The 21,830-nt window shown below is 38.0% G+C and overlaps 1 protein-coding gene across 1 annotated transcript in view; it reads left to right on the forward strand.

Annotated features, from left to right (window-relative positions):
* The window catches only part of LOC135222446 (short/branched chain specific acyl-CoA dehydrogenase, mitochondrial-like), a 223,558-nt gene that overhangs the window by 161,369 nt on the left and 40,359 nt on the right, over window positions 1–21,830 (forward strand). The window contains exon 5 of the mRNA XM_064260532.1: window positions 13,031–13,201. Within this exon, the coding sequence (XP_064116602.1) occupies window positions 13,031–13,201 (171 nt within the window). The remainder of the gene's footprint in view (window positions 1–13,030; window positions 13,202–21,830) is intronic.

Here is a 21,830-nt window from a genome sequence, read left to right on the forward strand (position 1 = left end):
ACTGTTATAATGTGATAATCATTGAGTCAACTATAAAAGTTGTATTGAAGCAGTTTCGTAAATCACAGAAAGAATAAAAGACCTTTTTGTTCTTTTTATTGCGATAATAATAGATCAGTATTATAGTTTTTGTGCAAGAGAGAGAGAGAGAGAGAGAGAGAGAGAGAGAGAGAGAGAGAGAGAGGAGAGGAGAGAGAGAAATTGGCTATTTACATTCATAGTATTTGAACATTTGTAAATGAGTGTATCCTAAAAATCATTTAGTTATGAAAAGAAGAAGAAAACACAGTAATTAGTGAATCTTGCTCTATGATAAAATTCGCGATTTTGTTAATTTTCCGGGATATACGTAGTATTGGGCTCCACAAAAAAGTAAGTGATTTATGACAGAATTTAGAGGATACTTACGTAAAAATACATCGGTAGTTTGTTGAACGGTGTAACCACTATCATATTGTGTACGAACGAGACTAGGTTTGGTGACGTCACGGTGGTCATACTATTTTTTTCGTGAATGAATATACATTTATGATTAAGATGTTACTGTACTGCTTATAGTACCATACTGTAATATTAATGGAATCACATCAAACTAAAGTAATCGTTGCATGCTGTAAAAATATAAAGTGTATTTTTGTCTTTTGAAAAATGCATTCCCAACCAATTATTCCTGAAGAAGCTTTTTTATTGTGAAGATATGCCAATAATATATAAGATATACGTTTTATTATGAATATAAATTATGACAATAATACATTAGGTAAAATGGTTTTATTACGTTTAAGCTTCGCCGCCGATCGCAAACAACAATACGATAATCTATGAGAATTATCGTTTGTATGACTGCCGTGTTTTTGATTACGTTTTTTTTATACCAAAACAATAAGAAGTTCGAATTGAAAATTAATGTTTTCCTAAATGTTATTACTACTGTAATTACAATACTACATTAATTAATAATACTATTAACGTTTCTAAAAGGTTAAGAATGACAAAGGTGCTGTTAAGTGTAACTCAATGTTTACATTTCTGCTGGCCACTCAACTACAAGTTGATGTCAATGATGTGGGATTATTCCATGAATAGGCTACATATTATGAAGACATGCCAATAATAGATAAGGTGAGAATGGTTTATTACCTTTAACTGCCAGTTATATTTACTATCATAATGTGAATCTGTTCATGCATTTGTTGGTTTTTGGAACCGGACGAGGCTTAGCCTACCAGGGATTCATACCAGTGATAGGTATAGACTGAGAAGTGGTCCAAGGAAAACCCGTGATTAGCTGAATCCGTGATTGCTGATCCTGACTAAGCGAGGCCCCACTGTACACCGTCGAAGGGCATCACTATTTTGTCCAGCAAGAGGAGCCATGTGCACGACGAGATGGAACGGCTGCTCCTCGTCTGGATAAAAGACAAAGAAATCGCTGGCGATCCAGTAACGGAGACGGCAATCGCTCACAAGGCCAGTGCTATTTTCGGCGATTTGATTGCGCAGGCGGAAGACGATGAAGGGGAAGGGACTTCAACGCCAACAGAGTTCAAGGCTTCGCATGGCTGGTTCGAGAAATTCCGTAAACGGACTGGCATCCATTCGGTGGTGCGTCATGGGGAGGCTGCCAGCTTGGACACGAAAGCGGCCGAAGCATTTAAGAAGACTTTCGACGAGATGATGACCAAGGAAGGCTACAGTTCTCAGCAGGTTTTCAACTGTAATGAGACTGGCCTTTTTAGAAAAAATATGCTCGTCGGACGTACATCACGGAGGAAGAGAAGAAAGCTACCCGGGCATAAGCCTATGAAAGACAGGCTTACGCTTGCACTTTGTTCGAACGCCAGTGGGGATTGCAATTTGAAGCCCCTACTGGTGTAATCACTCCGAGACTCCTCGAGCCTTCAAGGCCCACAAAGTGTTGAAGGAGAAGCTTCCAGTGATGTGGAGGGCTAATGCAAAAGCTGGGTAACGAGGCTTTTGTTTCACTGAGTGGGTAAATCTGTGTTTCGGCCTGACTGTGAAGAGTTTTTTGCAAGAGAAGCGCCTCCCCCTGAAATGTCTGCTGGTGTTGGACAATGCCCTCCCCACCCTTCCTGGCCTCGAGGAAGAAATCCTAGCGGAGTATTCCTTTGTTAAGATTCTTTTTCTTCCGCCCAACACCACCCCTCTCCTCCAGCCATGGACCAGCAAGTGATAGCGAAACTTTAAGAAGCTGTACACGAAACATCTTTTCAAAAGATGTTTCGACATCACCGATACCACAAACCTCACCTTGCGTGAATTTGGAAGGAGCATTTCGACATCGTCATTTGCATCCGACTCATCGACCAAGCTTGGCAGGAGGTTTCGAGGCGAACCTTGAATTTCTCGTGGAGGAAACTCTGGCCTGATGCCGTATCCACCCGAGGACTTCGAGGGATTCGACGTGGGCGAAAGCTGATGCTGCTGAGTCCGAAACAGTTGACGATCCCGAAACTGTTTCCCAACCAGATCTTGACGAGATCGTTGCACTTGGCAAGTCCATGGGGCTGGTCGTCGACGAGGACGACATCAACGACCTTCTCGAGGAGCACCAAGAGGAGCTTACGACGGATGACCTGAAGGAGTTGGAGGCCATGCAACATAACGTCATTCAAGAGGAGTTCTGTAGCAGCGGCGATGAAGAGGAGGAGGAGCCTATGACAACGGCAGAAATTAAGGATGTCTTAGCCGCTTTTCATAAAGTGCAATCGTTTATCGAAAAAAGACACCCTGAAAAGGCTCACACAGGTCGTATGCTTGCGCAGTTTGATGACGTTTGCCTGAGTCGTTTCAGGAACATTGTAAAAAGTAGGCAAAGAAGCAATCTTCCGTGGATCGTTATTTTTTAAAGAGGCCTTCAGCATTAGCAGGAGTAAGCAAAAAGGAAGAACCAAGTGATGCAAAACAGAAACGTTGATAGTGGTGATGACGTTGAAATTCTGTAAAAAAAAAAAAAAAAAAAAAAGTTAAAAATAAAAAAAAGAAAAGAAAAATTTTAATTTTTAGATTTTTGTAAGTTAAGTGTTACAGTTTTGTTAATGTGTTTCGTAAATTTTAGTTTTATAGTTTTCCATAAATTTTTTATGTGTTTTCGTAAAGTCAAGTGTACGTACGTACGTACTTTATCTGCCATTTGTCCTCCTCCTCCTCTGTCGCCACTTTCGGAGATAGCCTCACTCGAAAGGTAAGCTTCCACATTTTACGTTACAGTAATAATATTTCTTGTACACTAATATACACTTTATTTACAGGTTTTGGATTTTTATTCTTAATTTAGGTATTGAATGGTCCAAATTGTTGTAGTATTTCATTGTTTATAGGTCAATTTAGCTTTATCATAAAATTTAATGGGGTGTTTTTGGAGGGCTTGGAATGGATTAGCCATTTTACATGTAAAATGTGTTCCAAGATATGAAAAACTCATTATACGAAGGCCGCCTCGGAACAGATTAATTTCGTATCTCGAGGTACTACTGTATATCTTTTTGCGCATATGTAATTGTTAGTCATCCATCATTGGCTCTGCAAGGTTTTGACACAGTAACCCTATCTCTCCTGCTGAAGGGGGCATCCTCCAAAGAGACCTCGGCTATCTTCATGATGGGGCTCTCATACATGTGTGACGAATCTCATAAGGCGTCATTAATAGCCTATGGATTGAATTCACTGGTAAAAACAAACACTTGTTTTATACAAAATATTTTGTTACCAAGTAGCTTTTGAAAGGTTGGCTCATATCCACTTTGCCCACCTCCTTTTTCAAATGTGGGAATCAGTTATATAATGGAGAGGTAAGGTTCATTTAAAAAATATAAATACATAATTAAATTTGAAAATTAAATACATAATTTAAGATTTATTTTTTAAAATACTTTCCATTGTATAAATTGACCTCCTTACCTCCCCACATTCAAAGTGGACAGAAATAGCCTGACTGGCTATGAGTGTTTGTACCTGTTGGCCCCCTGGTAGGTGGTGGGGGGGGGGGGGGGGGGGGGGGGGAAGTAAGATGGTTAGAAGACGGATATTCATAGGAAACTAAGTGTTCTCTATTTTTGTTTTAATTTGGCGAACTACTGCTGGCATGGAAGTAAAAATTATAAAATGGAGAGGTAAGTATTTAAAAAATAAATCTTCAATTAAGTATTTATATTTTCTATATTTTAGTTTGTTTAAAATCATGAAAAACAAATCCCACAGTCCTACTCTCATATGTAAGCATACACATAAACAGGTTAGTTTTGTTGTAGGTATGTCTTTGCAACAGCTCATTGGATGTCTGTTGCTGATCTTTACACAGTCTTGGAAAATTTATGTTGCCGTGCTGTGATATGTTGTATGATACTGTATTATGATCAGATGTGCACTTTATTGTGACAATAAAGTTGTTGGGGCCTGAAATTCATTATGATAAAAAATACAATAGAAACAGATGTAAGTTTAAGCTATAAGGATGGCTGAATTTTTATATACCATACAAATAATGACTGTAAAATATCTCCTGATAGGATTAAAATCATAGCATCAGCAATATAGTATACATTATACACTTTGGATGGTCTAATGACAGGAAATTTTAAATACAATACAGCCAGTCCCTGCTTACCAGTAGCATCAGTTAATGATGATCTGGTTTTACAGTGCTTGCCTAGTAACACCATTAACTGGATTTTTTATGCTGATCCCCGGCTAATGGTGTCGTTAAGGGTTATTAGTGTTATTATCGCTGATTTTCAGTTAGAAACGCTCACCCGGGAATGGAAACACCCACCTCCCTTTTTAAGCAGAGACTGCCTGTAACACAAAAATAGCAATACAGTGTTCCCCCCGTATTCGGGGATGTGTACCAGACCCCCTGTGAATAGTTAAAACCCGCGGTTAACGGCGCAATTGCTCAGGAGCGAATCGGTTTTGCGGCTGTCGTCAAAAATATTCATTACAAAAATATAGTTAAATCAGTGCAAATTTAGCTGTGGATGTGTCGATTTATAAATGTTCATGCTTTTATGTTTAAAATGTGTATGAAGTGTATTACGTATTGGGTATTTTTATTTCTGCGCAGAAGTATGATACTAAGGCAGCTTTTTGAAACTGCCCTTCACGTTATCAAATACTATGATTTTTCATGTTCGTTCTTGTAAGCCGCCACCCGCCGCTCTTCCGAAAATATAGTTAAAAAGAGTGGAAATTTAGCGATCGATGTGTCAATTTTATCAATGTTCATATTTTTATGTTTAAAATGTGTATGAAAATATATTACGTATAGGGTATTTTTATTTTTGTACATAAATATGATACAAATTAAGGCAGCTTTCTAACTACCCTCCACGTTGTCAGGGGATGTTTTTTCATGTTCGTTCTTGTCCGCCACTGTTCCGAAAAATGCAGGGTGTTTTTTTATTAATTATGCATCTTTTCCATAAGTCCTTTAAAAAGTTATACATTACTTCACTGTACCCTATAATATTGTATGTATTCTCATACTATTGTATTATAAGATACTATGGCAAATCTAAGCCAGTATTCCGTGGAGCGGCCAATGTTTTGGTTTCAAATCAGCTGATGGCGAATACCAGTTTGTTTCGCCATATTTAACGCAGTTCTGAGCAAATTTTCTTGCTTCTAGTTAGCATAAATGAATATCTAGATACTTGACTTATATCAGACAAGGTTATTTTTCCTTATACAATGTGGTTTTAGGTGGAAATATGAATTGAATATGTCTCGTTGTGATTGTGAACTCAATTTTTTTTTTAACAGATTACGTTGGCGGCATGTGTATTGTGTAAAAAAATTACGTGATTCTGTTCGCAATTTTCCTTTATATCATTGTAATACGAACTTTCCTTTATTTATCTTATATTGGCGTGAAACCAACATTAAATGTGTTCTTTCAAGCACAGTAGTTTTGATTAAAGTGATTTTATCTCAATTTTATCTACGTTTGTGTTTGATGGCATACGTTTACTGGAGTTTTATCCTTGTTGCCGATACACGATAATAGTCATTAGCAACTTGAACAGTTTTCTCAGCTTCAGTTATTACTAGGTTTAAATTTAACAGTATATTTCCCGATTGATCTTTGATCTATAGCGAATAAAGTTATTACTTTAAGATATCTCAGTTTTATTGTACACAACATCATTTATAACAACTATGGTAATAGTGTACTATAGTATGATGATTGAAATACAAGGTAAACGGATGTAATTGAATTCAGTTGTACTTAGAAAAAAAAAATAGTAGTTTCTCGTTTGGTGGTTCATGGCTGTACACGTTTATGCAACGAATATAATGTTAAAATCATACTTTCATAATTCTCTTTTGCTGTTTTTGAACTTATGTAACTAGAAGATGGGACAAAGTTAGGCTATTGTAATTTGGTCTCTCATAAAATCGGATTATCTTAAGACGAATTATTGTAACTTCAACACTGCAGCTATTTTACACTGTACTTATAAAACCTTATTACGTATATCTTTACATACTCTAGACACTCAAAGGATTAAAGCTAGGTTTTTTCACTTTACAGTATTTATAATACTATAATGTACTGTACAGTGCTACTGTACAGTAAATTCTATAGTACTATACTGCATAAATATAATTTTACTTATTGCGCCATCGCGGGATTACAGCCCCATTTAACTGGTCAGGCCACTGTTAACTGGTCTAAAATTTTGAAAGAAGGTGTACGGCAGCTGTGGGCTTCAAAATCGCTTAGCGTTGAAAATCACTTAGCGTCAGCGGCCAGGAACGGAACTCTTGCCACTAACTGGTGGCTGCCTGTACTTGGTTTTTTAATAGTTTTGTCACAAAAAGTGCATTTTATGATGAAATTGATGAAAAAAAACCAGGAATTTGTGGATATTGCTCATAGAAAAATACCGCGAATGTGTGAATTTTTTGCGAATAATGTGGGGAAACATTCCTGAGAGAAATCCGCGAATGTGAGTCCGTGAATCCGGAGAACGCGAATACAGGGGGTCCACTGTATTGATGTAATGTTGAATAACTGTATTGAATGGGCCTAATTTTTGTAAGTATAATATATGCTAGTGCTGTATATTAAAAAATAAAATACAACTGTGCATTTCAAGGCTGTGTCTAATTAATTTTCGTTGATAAAATCTTACCAAAGGATCGGATATAGATCATATTTTGGAAATAGCTATATGAAGCTTTGGCTTAATTGGCAAAAATATGCAGTGATGTCTAATGTGGATAATTAAGGCTCTTGTCAGAGTAAATCAAAGAAATGTAAAGGGAAACTTAGCTAATTTTACTAAGTACCCAAGGGGAGGTTAGTTGTGACATAACCTATGACATCAGACATCATAGCAGGGTTCCCAATAGTAGGATCATGATAGTAGAAACAAATATTTAACCCTCTTGTACTACAATAAGTATTAAAGGAAAGGCTAGGCAAAATATTTGTGGAGAATGACAATATTATTACAGTTTCCATTGGGGATATCACAGTTAATAAATAAGAATTTGGTATATATACATACAACAATATTATAGCAGAGGAATTGGGTAAATATACATATGGCAATACTTTTTCATTGTACAATTTTACGTTGACTATAGGAATATTTAGCAATTATAACGCAATTTTTATTTGCCATTGGGCTATCAGCTATATAGAACCTTTGAAATTGCTGAAATACAATAATATTGAAATGAAAATACGATCATTTAGAAGTGTTTGGTACGATATTTTGACCCGATATACTTAGTAACCTTGCGGCAACAGGACGAGGGCAGCTGATAATTCATAGATCAAAGCCAGGTTATATGTGACTTCTGCTTCACCCAAGGCAAGCCTAGCAAATTGTCCTCGTGGCTGCAAGACTGGTTTCGCGTTGCGTGTTTTTGCAGTATGCAACAAAGAAAAGAAACATATGCGTCATATGCTAAATATTAACAGGCAAAGGTGACCTTTATAGAGGTAATACTTGAATCACGAGTATGAAAAAGAGATATCCAGATAGTATATATTTTTTTTACATCAAGGCTTTTCTAACTTTCGAGACCAAGAATCAATAGTGGCCGAATTTTCTTGACTAATCAACTATCTCAGTAGCTGCAACGACCATTTTTAACACGTATCTATTCTACTAACCTCCTTACACACATGCACAAACATATACTACACATAAATATATGTATGTAAGTATGTATGTACTGTGTTTCCCCTGTATTTGCGGGGGATGGGTACCAGACACCACCACGAATAGCTCGAACCCACAAATAGTTAGAACTCCCTCTAAAAATGCTTATATCTGCCTATCTTTAAAGTTCAAATACCAAATGTATACTTAAAGTATCATCCTACATCAAATATACCATTGAATTGGTATTATTAATATCTTTTCAAAATCATCTTAAACATTTTACCATTAGAAATATATAAACAGCCAATAACAGAGAGAGAGAGAGAGAGAGAGAGAGAGAGAGAGAGAGAGAGAGAGAGAGAGAGAGAGAGAGAATAATTCCTTACCATATTAAAAGATTGAAATGAACTTCTATTGGCAACACTTCTTCCCCTCCCTTAAATACATATATCTTTTCCAGAGAAGAGAGAAAGAGAGGACTGAACAATTATGTTTGTCTGTCTATCAATTCTTTTGTTGAGAGAGGGAGAGAGAGAAATTGCATGAAAACCATGAAAATCTTGACCATTACATATATGGTAATGTTCCCTCCCCTGTCACATTACTACTTGACATATTTGACACCTGCTTTTGGAGTTGAGAGAAGGTAGGGAAATTGATACAGAGAAAGACAAAGGGAAGAATTTTCATTTGAAATTACAGTATTATTATTATTATTATTATTATTATTATTATTATTTGAAAATATTAATAAATACATACATCTACTATAAAAATTCTCTCATCTCAGTAAGAGAGAGGCGTTATCCTTACGTAAGTGAAGTGGAAAGGTTATTTTTATCTCTTTTAAAATACTGCCACATACAAATTTTGTAATTACAATTTTATTATTATTATTATTAATTACTGAAAATATCAATAAACATATTACATACTAGAACCATAAAAATTCTTTCATCTCAGTAGAAGAGAGAGAGAGGGAGTGTTTGTCTCTCTGTTCTCTCAGGAAATTCTTCCAATGCTTCCAGTGAAACAAAGGGAGAGAGTTACCACTATGACACATATCTCTTGTGACAAAGGGGAGAGAGAGAGAGAGATTACATGAATACTTAGTGGCAACAACACAACAGCTCCTCCCCCTCCTGTCACATTAGTATAATTGATATATTTGACAGCTTTAGTACCTGGAGTTAGAGAGAGAAGACTGGGATTTCCTTCATTCTTACATAGTTTTTTTTAATTTATCAACTAAAATCTTACTTATTCACTATAGTACCGTAGTGCCTCAGGATACAAAATTAATCTGTTCCGAAGCGGCCTTCGTAACCTGATTTTTTCGTATCTTGAACTATGTTTTACATGTAAATTGCCTTATTCGTTCCAAGCCGTACAAAAACACCACAGTAAATTTTATGGTAAAGCTAAATTGACCAATAAACAATGAAATACAACAATTTGGACTATTCAGTACCTAATATAACCTTTATTGTAGTACGTATCTGTAAATAAAGTGTATTAGTGTACATGGTACAAGAAATACTTTACGTACATGTACGTACATATGTAGTAAAATGTGGAACCTTACCTTTTGAGTGAGACGATCTCCGAAAGTGGCGACAGAGGAGGAGGACAAATGGCAGAAAACATGAACACTTAACTTTATGAAACATAAAAAAATGGCAGAAAACATTAACACTAAACTTTACGAAACACATAAACAAATGGCAGAAAACATTAACACTTCTTGATTATCTCCATCTTCGTTCTCCATAGAAAGCATCCTCTTCTTTCTGTGATCTTCAATAACATTCTTGGGACCCATGGCTAATAACGTAAGTAATTAAGTTCAAACACAAAACGATAAAGTAACATACAGTATAACGAAAGCAAAATCACTAACAAACAAAATACGTATATATGTGAACGAATGAATTCCAGTGTTCACGATAACGCTGCCGCAAAAAATGGTCAAGGAACGCCTTTACATAGATAGAGGCATGATGCTGACCAATAGGAGAGCAGGATCTTATGGTGGTGACTAGCATCAGGAACCAATGGGAGAGCAGGAGGATGGTGGCGAGTCTACTCAGTTAGCGGCGCGCAAGTTTCAAATTTGTTCTAGGTGGTCCGGGCGAATCTCGGACTTTACCCTATCGCAACCTGAATTATTTTTGTATACAGAGGCAAAAAAATCTTCATCTCTGCTTTCGTAACTTGGATTTTTAGTAAGTAGGAACTTTCGTATGTCGAGGTTCCACTGTATTTTCTTTAATGAATTATTATTATTGCTGTTTACATGAATATTATTTGAAAGTAGTAAATCATTTATTTATCATACAAAAAAAACATGCAACTCTGAAATCAATGTTAATTGAAAATTAGTAAATCATTTTTGTAATATAAAAATGTATTTAGTCATGAAAATAACATCAAAATACATGTACACTAATTAGTGATTATTTTTGTCAGAAAAACCCACGAATAGGCGAATTTCCTGCAAATAAAGGGTAGGTGTGGTCCAAAGAGAAATCTGCGAATCAATGAGTCCGCGAATATGGAGGCCCACTGTATGTATGCATATATATACTATATATAGAGGCTCAGTTAAATAAATATATAGGAGCTTCAGAAGGTTTCCATGATACAAACAGTAAAAGGAATCAAGTTTATTTTCAACGAAATGTTTCGCACATGAAACTTGTGTGCATCATCAGTCTGTAAAAGAGCAAAGAGAGACACAAATAACAAATATTGCTTTATATTATGTATGTACGTATGTACGTATATATACAGTGGACCCCCCGTATTCCCGTTCTCCGAATTTGCGGACTCACACATTTGCGGATTTCTCTTGGGAACATTTCCCCGCATTATTCGCGGAAAATTTGCCTATTTGCGGTAATTTTTCTATGAGAAGTATCCACAAATTCCTTAATTGTTTTATCAATTTCATCATAAAATGCACTTTTTGTGATAAAACTATTTAAAAACCAGGTTTAAAAATTTTCAGTGGAGTTTTCTAGAGTTTTAACTAACAAAATAGGAGGTTTTAAGCATTTTTATAGGGGTTCCAACTATTTGCAGGTTCTAACTACAGGCAGTCCCCGGCTTGCGACGGTTTCAGCTTACGATGTTCCGAGGCTACAACGCTTTTCAATTATATTTATCAGACATTATTTCCAGGTTTACGACGTATGTTCCAGGGTTACGACGCCTACAACGCTCATCTGGCAGAAGAAATATGACTCCAAAAGTGCAAAATAATTAAAAAAATTTTTTTTTTTTTATTTGATAAACAATGTAATAAGAATGCAGTTTATATATATTTTAATGCACCCAAAGCATTAAAAGTAAGGTTTTCTTACGATTTTTTTATGATATTCCGGCTTACAACGATTTTCGGCTTACAATGCATCTCAAGAATGGAACCCCGTCATAACCCGGGGACTGCCTGTATTCACCGGGGGGGGGGGGGGGGGGGGAGTTCTGGTATGCATCCTTAGCAAATATGGGAGGATTAGGGGTGAGAAATGTGTAGTTCTGGTGATAAAAGTTCACTCTCGACGTGGTCCAGAAGTCACATAAAGCCGTTGGTCTCATTGCTGAATAACCACTGGTTCCATGCAACGTAAAAATACTATAGGTAGAAACAATATGGGGGACCACTGTATATATATTACAGTGGAACCCCCCGTATTCGCGTTCTCCGGATGTGTGGACTCACAGATTCATGGATTTCTCTCTGGACCATATCTGCCCATTATTTGTGGAAATTTTGCCTATTCGTGAGGTTTTCTGATGAAAATCATCACCAATTAGCATATTTTGATGTTATTATATGACAAAAAACATTTTTATGATACAAAAATTATTTACTAATTTTCAAATATTAATATTGATTAATACTGTGTGGAACCTCTACAAACGAAAGTCCCTACTTAGGAAATATCCAGGTTACAAAAGCAAAGACAAAAATTTTTTTCTTCTGTGTACAAAAATAATTCAGGTTGCGAAAGGGTAAAGTCCGACATTTACATATCCTTGAAACTCCAGGGTAACAATGGTTTTCACAGAGAGATTGTAGGACTTAGTGCATATTTCAAGTTAAAAGAAACGTGAATTCTGCCTTGGAACTGTATAACACAATTAATATTCTCATTTAATGCCCATTCCCTCTTTGTACTCTACTCAGAGTGTGTGTATGTGAAACAATATAAGGATTCCATACACTACTGTTACAACTAACACCAATATCTGAATCATTCATTCATAAAGTATATGGGCTGGGTGTTTAGTAAGTCTGTCATACTCAGTATCAATGAGTGGGAGGGCCTTCAGTAATGACATTTTACTATCCTCTATCTATGAGCCTGCTAAATTTAGCCAAGTATCCTTTAAAGTTTCTTTGATTTACTCTGATAAGTGCCTTAATTATCAACATTAGATGCCACTGCATATTTTTGCCTGTTAGTCTGTGGCTTCAAATAACTTTCCAAAATACAATCCATATCCGATGCTTTGGTAAGATTTTATTGATGAATATTAATTAGACAAGGCCCTGAAATGCACAGTAGACTGATATGTACTTATGTTTAATGCAAGTTGTTTGACTGTTTATGGAGTTAATCATGAACCCCTAAAATATTCCATTAAATGTTTTATTTTAAACATGCAAATTAGTAGAGCCACAACTCAAAACCTTTGAATTTCAGAGATAAGATGTATGTACACATAATTTGTTTGTTTATGAAAACTTAAGGTTATGTGTGTATGTGGCTATTATTGTAATACAGTTCATAATATCTCTATGTTATCTTGTAATTGCTACCTCTTATAGTTTATATTAAAATTCTTCACGTTTTAACTTTATCATCTGTTTTCAATTTCAGACTGGCAGCTTTTGTTTATCAGAAACAGAATCAGGTTCTGATGCTTTTGCCATGAAAACAACAGCAAGAAAGGAAGGTGATAATTTTATTATTAATGGATCAAAGATGTGGATCTCCTCTGCTCCTCAAGCTGGTGTTTTCCTTGTTATGGCAAATGCTAACCCTAAGGCTGTAAGTATCAACATTCTAATATTCTCATATATTCTTTTATTCCGATAGAAATACAAACCTTCATTCTTTATATAGGATTTAGTTTTCAAATAGCCATTTAATTTTAAGACAAGGTCATTAACTACTGACGGAACTACTGACGGGAAGGGAGAAGCCCCACCCACCCATAATCCTCCCTCTTGGCTTAAAGGAGATCCTTGGTATTTTAAACTTTTCCACATGTTTTATAATCAACCCTCCTCCTTCTTGTATTACTATTCTGTCTCCATCTCTCCTACTGCTCACCAAAACCTCTTGTTTTATTCATATTCACCTTTAAGCCACACCTTTCTAAAGACTCCTGCCGCTCTCCAACCCTTCTTTGTAGGTCCTCCTCATCTTCAGCAGTAATCATCAGATCATCGGAGTACAGTAACTCCCATAGCACTTCATTCCTGATCTTTTCACCCAACGCACCCATGACGAGCACAAACATGAATGAGTTTAATGCTGAACCCTGGTGTAATCCAACACTAACTTCAAAGTTCTCTTGTTTTCCCAACTGCAGTTATTACTTTTATGCTCATTCTCTGATACATCATCTCGACCAACCTAACCAACTTTTCTGGGACGTTTCCCTTTCTCAAACACCAAAACATCACTTCTCTTGGGATTCTATCTTATGCTCTCTCTAGGTCTATAAATGCACAATAAAGCTCCTGGTTTTCCTCTAGCCTCTTTTCCATAGCTGTCTTACTATGAAGATGGTATCTACCATCCCTCTTCCTGTCATGAATCCATACTGCTGTTTCCCGATCTTTACAATCTCTTAATCTCTCATCTGGTATGTTCTCTAAAATTTGAAATCCTTGCTCTGTTAGTTTAATTCCCCTGTAGTTACTACAATTAATGACATCTCCCCTCTGCTTGTAGATACTATATATACTATTAGACTTTCCTCCCAGTCCCTTGGCATTTCTTCCTCTTTTCATATAGCTTTTGATGAATCCAGCAACATTTAATCCTCTCTTCACTTCTCTATCCTGTCTCTCCATCACTAGTTCCCTCTGTGCATCCCCTATCTCCTGCCTCTCATTTTCAGTATTTAAAAGTTGTTCAAAATACTTTTTCCTTATCTTCTTAATGTCTTCATCATTATGCAATAATTTTCCATCTCTTTCCATGATAACACCCAATTTACCCAAATCTTGTCTCTGCATTTTCCTCGAGTTAAAATCTTAGATATCCTTTTCTCTCTCTCTTGTTCCTAGTCTTTCATTCAACTGCTCTGCCACCTTTCCAATAGCCATACCTACCCTCCATCTTGCATCACTTTCCTCTTCTCTGTATCTTTCCTCTGTACCCTGTGCCTGCCTTACTTTCTAGTCCTTAAATGCTTTTTAGTTTCTTTCTATTGATTCTTGCACCTCTCCATTCCACCACCCCTATTCTCCTATCAACACTCCATATCCAGTGGTTCTTCCCACCAGTTCCTCTGCTTCCCCAACACATATTTCTCTCATGTCTGCCCAGATATTTTTCACTCTGTTACTCTGTCCAACTTTTACGTTCCCCCTTCTCAGCCATTTCTCTCACAGTCCTCTTGAATTGTTCCCCCTTTTATCCTTCAAGTTCCCAAATCATAATTCTAGATCTCTTTCTCTTTTTGGGTTTCCTCCCTCTCATTTTCAGATTCATCCTTATCAACCTACATTGTTGAACACATGCTTCTCCCAAGATCACTTTGCAGTTCGTCACTTTGCTTTGGTCGGCTCCTCTAACCAGGATGTAATCTATTTGGCTTTACACTCCTCCACTTTCATACATTATCAATACTATCCAACTTCTGAAACCATGTGTTCATACATGCCAATTCAAAACTCTGAGCTAGCTCCAATATATAATCCCCTTCTTCATTTCCAATTCCAAACCTATGGCCTCCGGGTACCTCCTCATACCCATCACTTCTCTTTCCAACCCTGCCATTCATATGAGCTCCTATTAGTAGTTTGTCCTCCTTTCTCATTGTTCTAATGACAGCCTCAAACTCTTGTCTAAATAATTCTTTCTCTTGCTCTATGGCATCCCATCAGAGGAGCATACTACTGCAGTGGACAAGCTACAGGTCAACAACAAGAAGCTTGTTCACCAGGCAGAACCTAAGACTTCTGGGTCTTTGTGTGGCACTGTGGCCCTACCTACAGCTAAGTGTGGCCCTTCTTCTTCCAGTCAGAGAAAATGTAGACTTCCTCCCAGTTTAGAAAAGGGGCCAAGGGAAAGAGGGATGGAGGATGCTTGGGACTGCATTCCTCCCAACTAGCTGCTGATGGTGGGATGGTGGGGAGGATCCTGTTGAGCCATTGGACAACTTGGCAGAGACATGGAGTAGGGACTTGGGTAGGGTATCAACTAATTTTTGAATCTCTGCCACCACTCACCCTCTATCCAGTCCAATTCCAAACTTACATTCCTGGCTCTAAGAAGGATCTTGCCCTTTGGGAAGAGGTGAATGCGATGCTCCGGAAAGTCGCTATGAGTCATGAAAGACCAGTCCCCAAGATTTTACAGCTGCCTGTTCCTGGTTGAGAATGCAACAGGTGGCTGAGGGCCAGTCATCAACCTCTCTTCACTTAACTGGTTTGTTTGCCAGACTCTGTTCAAGATGGGAACGGTTTGTTTGGTTCTTAATTCCATCATAGAAAGGAACTTGAAGGATGCTTATTTCCAAATGATACCTATCCATCAGTCCTCCTCAAGGGAGTGTTCCATTTCAGGGCACTTTGTTTCGGGCTCTCAAATGCCCCCAAGTGTTCCGTTCACATTATTCTTGGCTTGGGCTCATTTGCACGTGATACGATTTCTGAGGCCCCTGGATGATTGGCTGGTCCTGGTGAGCTCATTGCCACAGTGTCTTCAGGACAGAGAGTGTTTTCTTATATTTTGCCTTGACCTGGTTGTAGTAATCAACTTTGAAAAGTCGGATCTCATGGCCAAGGAGAGGCTAAGTATATGGGCTTGGCGATAAACACTGCAGCAGCGAGTCTTCCCTTCAGATTCTCATATCGGGAATCAGAGAAGTAGTGCAGAAGTTCCTGTCTTGACAGAAACAACCTGGTCAGCAGTGACAGGTCATTTTGGCTCACCTGTCATCATAGAAGCTGGTCCCTCATGGGTAGCTTCACCTTTGCTCCCTTCAGTGGAGGATGAAGGAGTTTTAGTCTCCAGTGAGGGACCCTCCTTTCTCTCCTATTCCTTTGTCAGAGGAAGTGAGGAGAGATCAAGCTTGGTGGTTAAATAATAGGAACCCCTTCATAGTAGTGCTATTGGGCACTTCCCTTCATAAGATTCTTTTCTCTTTTGGATTCAACTGAGGGATGAGGCACACCTGGAACTCAAGGCAGCTTTCTTAGCTTTGCAAGAGTTTTAGGACCAAGTAATCAGGCACTCTGTGGTGTTGATGAGCAACAACACTACAGTCGTGGCATGTGTCAGCAAACAAGGGGGACTGGTGTCCTTCCTGACAGCTGAACAGGTTGCCAGTGAAGTAGCATGTTCAGTAGAGCTGTCAGCCAGGTACCTTCCGGGTTCTCTGAATCTAGTGGCAGATAAGCTCAGTCGCCAGATTCAAGTGATAGGGATGAAATAGTCCCTACACCAAGTCATTACACAGAGACTTTTAGAGTTATGGGGAGTCCCAAACATAGACCTGTTCACGACCTGGTACAACATGAAGTTATTGGTGTTCTGCTAAATCATGCCAGAACTGTGGGCTGCAATGGAGGACACTTTTCAGCACCCACAGGATTACTTAGAGGTTGATGCCTTCCCTCCATTTTGTCTGATTCATGGGTGATCAACAGGGTGCTGATCACACTGAATCTTAGGTTGACTCTGGTGGCTCCTTAGTGGCCACACACCTGCTGGCTCTATTGTCGAAGGTCCCAAGAGAGATTCCCCCTGTGGCAGAACTAACTCAGCCAGCCTCACATCAAGAGCTATCACCAGGTGGTGGAAGCACTGGCACTTCACATCTGGAGACTATCCAGCATCTCCTGTGAGCCTGAGTGTTTTACTAATGTGCAGTGAAGGAGATGTATGGATACTTGCAAAAATCCTCAGCAGAAATGTACCTGGGGAAATGGACCATTTTCTGTAGTTGGTGTTGTCCCATCAGAAAACTTTTCAGCAGGTAACTGACACTCTGATCTTTCTTCGCTGATTGGAGCTTCCCTCCATTTCAGCCATTAAAAGCTATAGAGCTACCCTTGGCCAGGTTCTTCAGTTGAAAGAAGTTTTATCTCTTGTCCTTGTGAGAGATATCTGTGCTTCTTGAGAAGCTTCAAAAAGTCTTGTCCATCTGGGGAATTCCTGCCCTTGAGTAGGCTGTGACTCTTGTTTTGAGGAGCCTAACTTGTTCTCTGTAAGAGTCATTGTCAGAGAGGAATTTGACTCTAAAGACTGTTCTTGCTTACTCGGGCTTCATTGTAGAGACTAAGTGAACTTCATAGCCTTTTGATGCTAAGCACTCAAGGGGATGTGGATCTGTTAGCCTTAAGTTTCTCCCAGAATACATTGCAAAGACTTACGATCCATTGGTCTCTGATGCCAGATTCAAGCCCCTTTCGATCCCCTTCCTAGAAGAAACTTGACATCTCAGGCCCAAGTGTTGACACCTCTGTTAGTACTAGTTCAGCCAAGAAAGAAGTGTCAAGAACATGATCTCTTTATGGCTTCTAGAGATGATCAAATGGGTGTACTCTTCATCTAATGAGGAAGACAAAAGTTCAGTCCAGACAAGAGCTCAGGGGATAAGGGGCACCACCCTGTCCCATGCATTCTGAAAGAACCCGTCAGTTCAGCAGGTACAGTGGTACCTCGAGATACGAAAGGCTCAACTTACGAAAAACTCGAGATACGAAATCAAATACGAAAAATTTTACGGCTCTACATACGAAAATTGCTCAAGATACGAAAGGTTGTTGCTGTAAAGTCCAAGATTCGCCCGCACCACCGATAACAATTTTGAAACTCGCACGCCGCCAACTGAGTAGACTCGCCACCATCCTCCCGCTCTCCCATTGGTTCCTGATGCTAGTCACCGCCATGAGATCCTTCTCTCCTATTGGTCAGCATCCCTCCCATGATGCATCTACGTAGCGGCGTGCTTCTTCGGCCACTGCAAGGCATCATCTGTATCGTACACACGTGGTTTTCGTTCGTTCTAACGATTTCGTTTATTAACCCTTAAATGGGGAAGCGGTATTTTAAAAATCGTCTCCCGGTATGTTGGCGGCGTTCGCGAGTGAGTGCCAAAGCGGAATTTTTTTTTTTTTTTTTTTTTTTTTTTTTTTTTTTAAATCAAAGCACGCTTAGTTTTCAAGATTAAGAGTTCATTTTTTGCTCCTTTTTTTTTTTGTCATTGCCTGAAGTTTAGTATGCAACCATCAGAAATGAAAAAAAAATATCATCATATATAAGTATTGGGATATATGACAGCGCAAAAAAAATTTCACATATATTTGTATACAAATCGCGCTGTGAGCAAAACAGTTAAAGCTAATGAGTTAATTTATTTTTCATTGTTTGTACACTAAATTGCGATCATTTTCATATATAACATTGTAAAATGATCAAGGCAACACAGAGAAAATATTATCACAAAATGATGCATGAATTCGTAACGCACAGATGTAAAAAAAAAAAACAGCTTTCAAAAATTAGCCATAAATCAAAATATTGTGCTAGAGACTTCCCATTTGTTGCAAAATGAAGGTAATTGATTGAATATTACTAGACTGTAAGTGTAGTAGCTTACAATTGCAGTTTTCTACCATTTCGGTCGCGTTAAAATTGACTGAAGGTTGAATTTTTTCTATTTATTGTTATTCATATGAAAATATTTCAAAACTGATAAAAGCTACAACCATGGATTGTTTTTTGTTGTGTTCTACATGAAATTGCACACATTTTCATATATAAAACTTTATGTAACGGCTAATTTAAAATGGTGCAAACATTACGACAATCTGACAAAAAAATTTATGATTTTTTTGGAAGAGTTACCGTAGGACGTAAGGAAAAAGTTTATTTCATAAATTCACCATAATTCAAAATATTGTGTTAGACTTCCAATTTGTTGGAAAATAAAGGTAAATGATTGAATATTACTAGAATGTAATAGTTTTAGCTTACAATTGCGTTTTTTTACCATTTTGGTCGAGTCAAAGTTGACCGAAGGTTGAAATTTTGGCACTTATCGTTATTTATATGAAAATATTTCAAAACTAATAAAAGCTACAACCATGGGTTGTTTATTGTTGTATTCTACATGAAATTGTGCACATTTTCATATATAAAACTTTATGTAATGGCTAATTTAAAATGGTGCAAACATTACGACAATCGGACGGAAAAATTTATGATTTTTTTCGGAAGAGTTACCGCGTTGACGTAAGGAAAATTTTTTTTTTTCATAAATTCACCATAAATCGAATATTGTGCTAGAGACTTCCAATTTGTTGCAAAGTAAAGGTAAATGATTGAATATCACTAGAATGTAAGAGTTTTAGCTTACAATTGCGTTTTTTCACCATTTCGGTCGAGTCAAAGTTGACCGAAGGTTGATATTTTGGCACTTATCGTTATTTATATGAAAATATTTTAAAACTGATAAAAGCTACAACCATGGGTTGTTTTTTGTTGTATTCTACATGAAATTGTGCATATTTTCATATATAAAACTTTATGTAATGGCTAATTTAAAATGGAGCTAACATTACGACAATCGGACGAAAAAATTTATGATTTTTTCGGAAGTTACTGCGCTTACGTAAAGAAATTTTTTTCATAAATTCACCATAAATCGAAATATTGTACTAGAGACTTCCACTTTGTTGCAAAATGAAGGTAAATGATTGAATATTACTAGAATATAAGAGTTTTAGCTTACATTTGCGTTTTTCTACCATTTCGGTAGAGTCAAAGTTGACCGAAGGTTGGAATTTTGGCACTTATCGTTATTTATATAAAAAATATTTCAAAACTGATAAAAGCTACAACCATGAGTTGTTTTTTGTTGCATTCTACATGAAATTGCGCGCATTTTCATATATAATACTCCATGTAACGGCTAATATAAAATGGTACAAAAATTATGTCAAAGTGACGAAATAATTTCTGAGATGTGTTGCTGATGCTTTTTAGTGCAAGAAGAAAGAAATTTGTGCTTGCGCGCCGGAGTAACAATTGTAAACAAAACAATGCCTTGATCCGTGAGCTCCCAGCATCCCCCAAGGCGCGTGATTCAAAAGTTTTTGCCTAGTAGGCCTATAACTATTTTTCTGCGAATTTAAAAAAAAAAACTTTTTCGTCGACATACCATACGTCCAATCGGCACCCGACAAACAATTTTTGTCGACGTTTAATACGTCCAATCGGCGTTACAGGGTTAACGTAAATTCGTTAATGATTTCGTAGTAGTATACTTTATCATGTTGTGTGAGAACTTTAGTTACTACATACGTATACGTACTACATAACATAATTATGTATAGTATATACATAGTCATGGGTCCCAAGAAACTTGAAATTCACGGAAAGAAGAGGATGTGTGATCGCCAAGGAATACGGCCAAAATCCGTCGACAGTAGGCACCATCCTTAAGCAGAAGGATGCCATCAAAGCAGCTACACCTTCCAAGGGCGTCACTATTTTGTCCAACAAGAGGACCCACATGCTAGATGAAATGGAAAGGCTTCTTCTTGTCTGGATGAAAGACAAAGAAATCGCTGGCGATACGATAACAGAGACGGCAATCTGCCACAAGGCCAGCGCTATTTTCGGCGATTTGATTGCCCAGGCCGAAGACGACGGAGGAGAAGGGACATCAGTGCCAACCCTAGACTTCAAGGCTTCGCATGGGTGTTTCGAGAAATTCCGTAAACGGACTGGCACCCATTCGGTGGTGCGGCATGGGGAGGCGGCCAGCTCGGACACGAAAGCGGCCAAAGCCTTTAGAAAGACGTTCGACGAGATAATGATGAAGGAAGGCTACAGTTCTCAGCAAGTCTTCAACTGTGATGAGACTGGCTGGCCTTTTTTGGAAAAAATGCCTCGTCGGACATACATCACGGAGGAAGAGAAGAAGCTACCCGGGCATAAGCCTATGAAAGACAGGCTTACGCTCGCACTTTATTCGAACGCCAGTAGGGATTGCAAGGTGAAACCCCTACTTGTCTATCATTCCGAGACTCCTCGAGCCTTCAAGGCTCACAAAATGCTTAAAGAGAAGCTTCCAGTGATGTGGAGGGCTAATGCGAAAGCCTGGGTAACGAGGCTTTTGTTCATCGAGTGGGTAAATCTGTGTTTCGGCTCGACAGTGAAGAAATTCTTGGAAGAGAAGTGCCTCCCTCTGAAATGCCTGCTGGTGTTGGACAATGCCCCTGCTCACCTTCCTGGCCTCGAGGAAGATATCCTTGCGGAGTATTCCTTCATCAAGGTTCTTTATCTTCCGCCTAACACCACCCCTCTCCTCCAGCCCATGGACCAGCAAGTGATATCGAACTTCAAGAAGCTGTAAACGAAACATCTTTTCAAGAGATGTTTCAACATAACCGATACCACAAACCTCACCTTGCGTGAATTTTGGAAG

This window comes from Macrobrachium nipponense, chromosome 3 (assembly GCF_015104395.2).
Source record: "Macrobrachium nipponense isolate FS-2020 chromosome 3, ASM1510439v2, whole genome shotgun sequence".
In the NCBI taxonomy this organism is placed as follows: Eukaryota; Metazoa; Arthropoda; class Malacostraca; order Decapoda; family Palaemonidae; genus Macrobrachium; species Macrobrachium nipponense.